This window comes from Sinocyclocheilus rhinocerous, unplaced genomic scaffold (assembly GCF_001515625.1).
Source record: "Sinocyclocheilus rhinocerous isolate Xijiao unplaced genomic scaffold, SAMN03320098_v1.1 scaffold633, whole genome shotgun sequence".
Taxonomy (NCBI): Eukaryota; Metazoa; Chordata; class Actinopteri; order Cypriniformes; family Cyprinidae; genus Sinocyclocheilus; species Sinocyclocheilus rhinocerous.
The window spans coordinates 28,684-35,038 of NW_015654568.1; the positions used below are offsets into that span (position 1 = coordinate 28,684).

Sequence of the window (6,355 nt, forward strand, 5' to 3'; positions counted from 1 at the left end):
TATATATATATATATATGCTATTCTTTGCTATATTTATAAAAGGCATTTAAAAGTTTATATTGTTTTATTTAACATATCAAAAACAAGCCATAAACTAAAAGGCGACTAGAAAATGATCTAGAAATTACAGCAGCACAGATTCAAGCCAGTATTATCAGCAGTGACTGGTCGTGACAGATGTCATAGCAGTGTGATCTATGCACTGTGATCTTCTCCAGCAGTTTTTCCCTCCTCTCGTGGAAGTGGAGAGTCAGATCATGTGCTTACCTGTTGTGGTTGTTGCTGCACTTTTTATTTCGATGTTTCCTTTGTCTCTGGTAGCTGGAGTGCTGAACAGACGGAAAGGTCGAGGCATATCCGTGTTCACTCTCTGAAAAAGACACCGCAGAAACGTGTCACATCTAACCAGACACGGGCCAAGTCCCTTTAAATACCTCGTGCACTTCAAAATACAGTCAATTCACAGGTTGGCCTCTGTGACAGGACAGTTATAAATATCAATACCATGTACCTCTTTCTCTCCTTTCTATATAGTCGGCTGCTTCCAGTAACCTCTGGATATTCAGCACAGCAGTCATCGTTTGAATAAATCTAGATGCGTGTCGTTTTTTTCTGATATGTGATCACGATGACAGCTGTCGCGCCGCGAAACGTAGCATTGAATATCCTCCGACGATTCACCTGTTTTTTGTGTTTTTGTTTCTATTTGCTGAACCGTCGAGACTCGAGGTATTTCCTTACACTGTTACCAAGCTAGTTACAGGAAATCAAACACAAATAAAACACCCGACGCCTGAATATCAAAGTAGTAAAAGTGCTTTAGGAAAACAGTCGAATACAAAGTGTATAAAATGAATAGAAACAGGTACAAAAGAGTCCCCGAGAGCCCAGCCTGCGAAGTCCCTGGTGCTTGCGCTGTTTTCTCCTCCTCTAGTTTGTTTACCTACTGTTTTAACAGCTGAGAGGATAGAGAACTCCGCGCGGGGCATTCTGGGAAATGTAGTCCTTCGCGGCCCTTTAACTCGGAACAGGACACGTTGATTAATTATTATGCTATTAGTTATTAAAACAATAACCTTGCTTGAATGGTTCAATCTATCTTTAGTATTAGTTTATTAGCGAGTATTTAATATTAAATACATTTATACACAAATTAGACAAAGTCTACCTTAAGAATATCTAGAAATTTAAAGCCAATGAGATTAAAACATACTAAGAAAAATATAAATATTCATTTTATATTCATTAATATACAGCTTACTGTTGTATTCGTTATTTTTTGTATTATTATTAATAATAACAACCGTTGTACAGGGAGATGCTGTAACTGAAACCTGGGTTTCCTACATAGTTGTGCACTCCGAGCTAATACCAATTGCATCTCAAATCTATATTTCAGTAATTAATTTCTTTAGCATTTAATTTTAGAAGCAGCCGTAACAATCCATGCAATCTGCGTTACATTTAATGATTAAAAATGCCGTTTTTCCCATTTTTCACGTTTTGATACTGCGCACTTCAACTCCCACAATCCCTCACTTCCAGTGCCGTTTAAGCCAGGCCCAGCAACATATGACATCACAGCACCGCAGCGCCGTGATTGGTCAGAGGCCCTAGTAAGCGTCCGCCAACGCAATGCGCTCTGGCCAATCAGAGCAGCGCAACGTGCACCATGTGGCTGTCATGTGAACACACCCCCTAGGAAACAGGAAGGCGAATTGGAGAACTCTTTTGAAGTAGAAATATGCAGTCTGCATATAAAATTTCAGATTTACCCGGTGTGACTCGGGTTTGCTTTAAATCGCAATGAATAATAATGAAATAAATCGAATAAGAGCGAATGGTGAAAACGTGATCAAAATCTATTGTTTCTAAAGTGCTTCATATTAATCTCTCTTTATAATAGTTGCATAATAGACGCAATCAGCCTTAAACATTATCATAAATAAAAAACATAGGCGCCAAATATATTTTCCTACAATTGCCTATCTAGACAAAGCACAATATAATGCTCAAACAAAAACAACTTCATGTGATCAAATGCCTTTATTTATACGATAAACGTGTAATCATCATACATACACTCTTATACTAGGTGCGTAATGGAGAGTTAAAGGTGCAAATTACAGTCTACCACAGTAAGAGGTGACGTCAGCGTGTGTATTGTGCCTTTATTATTTATTTATATGCTTGTTTATGTTCCTCGAGAGAAAGAGATGGCAAACTGCCTGGCATGTCTCTCTGCCGAACAATGCCAGACTCTGAACTGCCCCGTATGACAGTGCATGCCAGCTTGGGACAGCCAGCCTGCGATCTGGGACATTAAGTGCGCTGCAGAGGGAATTATTCACCTGTTTTTGTGTCTCTGACACATGCAATAAAATACAGATATGTGAAATTTGGCGTTATACGTCTATGTGCAGTTGAAAATAGCCCTGAAACAATTAAAGTTTATGCATTATGTGTATTATAAAAATGCTAAAATATAAAAAGGTCTCCTTTTACATTTTGGAAACTTGATCCTTTAAAAGCATTGTGTCTGTGCGTCGCATATCGGGGCACACTGCACATGTTCCTCGTCTACTTGGCTGATTGTTCGTTGAACTCAGTCCTTTGTTGTCTGAGTCTATTGACAATGAAACAGTTTGTCTGCATTACGCAAATGAGTCGAAATCACTCATAAGTGCACTATAATTTCACTTACTTCCATCCTTCCTCTCGGCGCTCTCAATATAACGCGCAGCCTCCAATAAAACCTGTACATTTTTCAGGAAAGTGTTTATCATGGAAGAGTCTCTGGAGTTGAAGACGTCATTGAAAGGACAAGTAGACATCTCAAAATCTTGCTGATCCAAAGATGTTTCGGACTCCAGAAACAAGTCTTCAGCCTTCACCTCTGTTCTTTGCCTCTCGGTCCTCACCATTTTGCTACCGTGCAGTGAATATGGTTGGAATTTAAAGTGTGTGAGAGTTGTTGTGCTGTGGCTGTGCTGCGCTCTCTGGATCTACTGAATAAATGAGGGGAATGTAATGGATGAGGAGATGAAACACTCCGGCATTGCCGGGTCCTAGCGCCCTCCGCGCGCTCGCCTGTCACGTCTGCAACGTGCCCCCGAACTTTGACGTCATCAGCCTGCGCCCGTGCCTTAGTAAACATGACTTGTCATGTAATATAAAAATGAACACTGGGAGAAACATACACAGTTATTTTTCTCTTAAGCTAATAAAACGTAAACCACATAACCAAGGTTCCAAAGGTTGATCTACATACTTTCGAAGTACTAGCTTACATCGTAAAAGTAAGTAAAACGTACGCTCACACCCTTACAAAAAGTAACCATGGTTTAACTACAAATAAAACCAAAAAAGCATGGTTACTATAGTTAAACCATGGGAACCACAAATTATAATAATTAACAATGGTTTTGCAACACTAACCATATAGTTTAACTATATGGTATTTGTAGTAAAACTGTGGTTACACAAATGGTAGTCAATACACCAAAAAACCATGGTTACTACACTTTTACTATAATAATAAAAAAACATGGTTAATTTTCGTAAGGGCATTTCAAGATATACTTACTAGGGATGCACCGGTATCGGGCCCGATACTGGTCAAAAAGTGGTATCGGTGCATCCCTAATACTTACTTTTGAATAAGTAATTACTTCACAACCATTAAAAGTTTGTTTTTTTATATAGTTTGTAATCCGCACTTACATTGGTCATGTTGTCATTCTTCATTGCCATTCACAAATCCTCTTCCATGGCCTCATGGGATAGTAAAGCTATTGGATGTGTTCTTCGGAATCCGGAAGTAGTAAGTAATTGAGAAACTTTTGACTATTGTTTTATGAATACTGTGAATTCTGTCATAGGACTGCTCTTTTCACGTACTGTTTTTTTTTGCAAAGTAGGCCTATGCGATTTTGGGTTCCGCCATAGTACCAGATATTCAAAGCCTTGCTAAGCTACAAAATTAACGCAACAACACTATGAGTTACAAATTCAAATTAGTCCGTCCTCTTCCCTTACTAAGCACATTTTAGGACTTTTTATAGTTAATAATTTTTAATAGGCTTTATAAAGCTCAAACATACAGATATGTCACGTTTTGGTTTGATTAGCATTGTAACTTTTTGTCACACAGGAGTGGTCATTACACTTTTTGTTCCACTGAATTCCATTTATATGCATGCAAACACTGGAGACTGGAAACGCGAGCTCATGCGAAAATGTTTCGCTACTTCCGGTTTGGTGAACTCTGACCTGCGAATTGATACATCATAGTGGGACCTCTTGGCATGGTTATTATCATTAAAGGGACAGTTCAACCAAAAATTTAAATTTTGTAATTTATTCACCCTCATGTTGTTTCAAGACTGTTCTTTCTTCTGTTGAACACAAAAGAAGATATTTTGAAGAATGAAGTCAATGGCTACCAGCAACTGACTGGGTACCGACATTCTTCAAAATATCTTCTTTTGTGTTCAACAGAAGAAAGAAACCCATACAGGTTTGAAACAATGTGAGGGTGAGTAAATGATGTCAACGATCCCTTTAATGATAATAATCATGCTAAAATGATTTTAAAAAATCATTTTCAATATAATAAAATGTAATTCATCAAAATAAAATAAATGTTAGTTGAAATAAAATATAAAAATAACTTATTTTATTTCAGCTAGTTGCCAAGGCAACATTTTTCATTTTCATTAGTTTGAGTTGAATTACTAAAATAAATAATAAATAAATAAAGTTAGATTAATACATAAAAAGTTTTTAAAAAATACTATATAAGCATTTTTTTTAAAAACTAATAAAATTGACAAAAGCACACAACAAAATCACTAAAATATTGATTAAAATTAAAGTGACAGAAAATAGAAAAACAAAATCTAATTCTGCATATTAACAGCAATTATAATCAATGATCCTAAATTCTATCTAGCTGAATTCAAAGAACACAAACTTCAAACCACAGGCTTGTAACGTTTCAGGAAACTGTAGATTGTGTTTTTACATTTGGATTCATTATTATTCATCGTATCTTGAAATTATGATTTGAATACAGAGCGTGATGTCATACATCAATTTTGAGCGCTCAAATTCTAGTGTGACCGCAGCTTTTATATTTGAATACTCTCTTATGATTATTCATTCACACTGCCTAGTCTCTCTTTTATAGGTTATGAGTGAATCTGGCAACACGAAACCTTGAAAGGTCCAAATCTCGCCACATGCTCACACCTCCAGTCGTGGCTGACAGCAGCACTGAAACATCATTATCAAGAGTGGAATACATTTCAAAGACTCCATTCGGTGCACAGGGAGGGCGGAGAGGCTGGAGTTCACTGTCCGTTCCCTGCGGTCTTTGACTTTTTTAGCATGGCAGCTTTTTACCAGCGCCAGCACAAAGGGATGGCAGAGCTCAGCTCTCCCCAGCACTTCAAAGCCAGTGCATAGGGCTTCAGCCGTTTGATGTGAAGTTCACAGGAAACTTGAAAGTGGAGAGCACAAAAAAGCCAGCGAGCTGTACGTCTAAAAAGAGAGAAATTGGTAACGTGGCCTTCAACCTTGATGAGTGCTAGTCACACACCTGACGATGATGCAAGGCATTGTGGGAGATGAGCGGAGCTGAAAAGGCTTGTATAGTTGAGCTAGTACATCAGTGAGATTATTGCGTCCTTGATGTTGTCAGTAGAAGCAGTGAGTAGTGCCTTAGTCTGTGTGGAAAAAAAAAAGTGTTTTTGAAAATATGACAAGTTTTTCATTTATATTTCAGTTTTAACATTTCGTTATTTTAATACATTCAACTAAATTAAATTGAGACAGGCTGCCTTGCAAATAAATGAAAAAAAATATGTAAATACTTTATTTTATTTCAGTTAATGTTTATTTCAAGTCACAAAAATATATATTTTTAATGGTTTTAATTTTAGTTAACTATCATAACCCAAAGACGTCACAGACACCTAAATATGATGATCCAAAGGACACCCTTCCTAAAATACAAAATCAGTTATATATTTAATGTATTAAAAATTATATAATATAATATTAAAACTAATTATAATATAATATGAATCAACAATACTCAAACATAAATAAATAAATAAATAAATAAATAAATAAGAGCAGTTAATATAAAAAAAAAAAAAACCTGGTCTGAGTTAGCAAGATTTTATATTATTTAACAACAACAACAACAAAAACTCAACAAAGCTGCATTTATTTGATTAAGAGCAGTTAATATAAAAAAAAAAAAACCTGGTCTGAGTTAGCAAGATTTTATATTATTTAACAACAACAACAACAAAAACTCAACAAAGCTGCATTTATTTGATTAAA

General features: G+C 36.2%; 1 protein-coding gene across 2 annotated transcripts in view; it reads right to left on the bottom strand.

Moving 5' to 3' along the window:
* LOC107717655 (max-interacting protein 1) overlaps positions 1–2,995 on the bottom strand; it is an 18,870-nt gene extending 15,875 nt beyond the window's left edge. The window contains exons 1-2 of one of the 2 annotated variants that reach the window (XM_016524469.1): positions 2,706–2,995; positions 269–371 (exon numbers count right to left, since the gene is read on the bottom strand). In XM_016524469.1, the coding sequence (XP_016379955.1) occupies positions 269–371; positions 2,706–2,925 (323 nt within the window). In that variant the 5' untranslated portion in view covers positions 2,926–2,995. Of the gene's footprint in view, positions 1–268; positions 372–512; positions 945–2,705 lie in introns of those variants that run through there. The other variant, XM_016524470.1, reaches the window with a different exon arrangement.
* Positions 2,996–6,355: the final 3,360 nt, after the last annotated feature.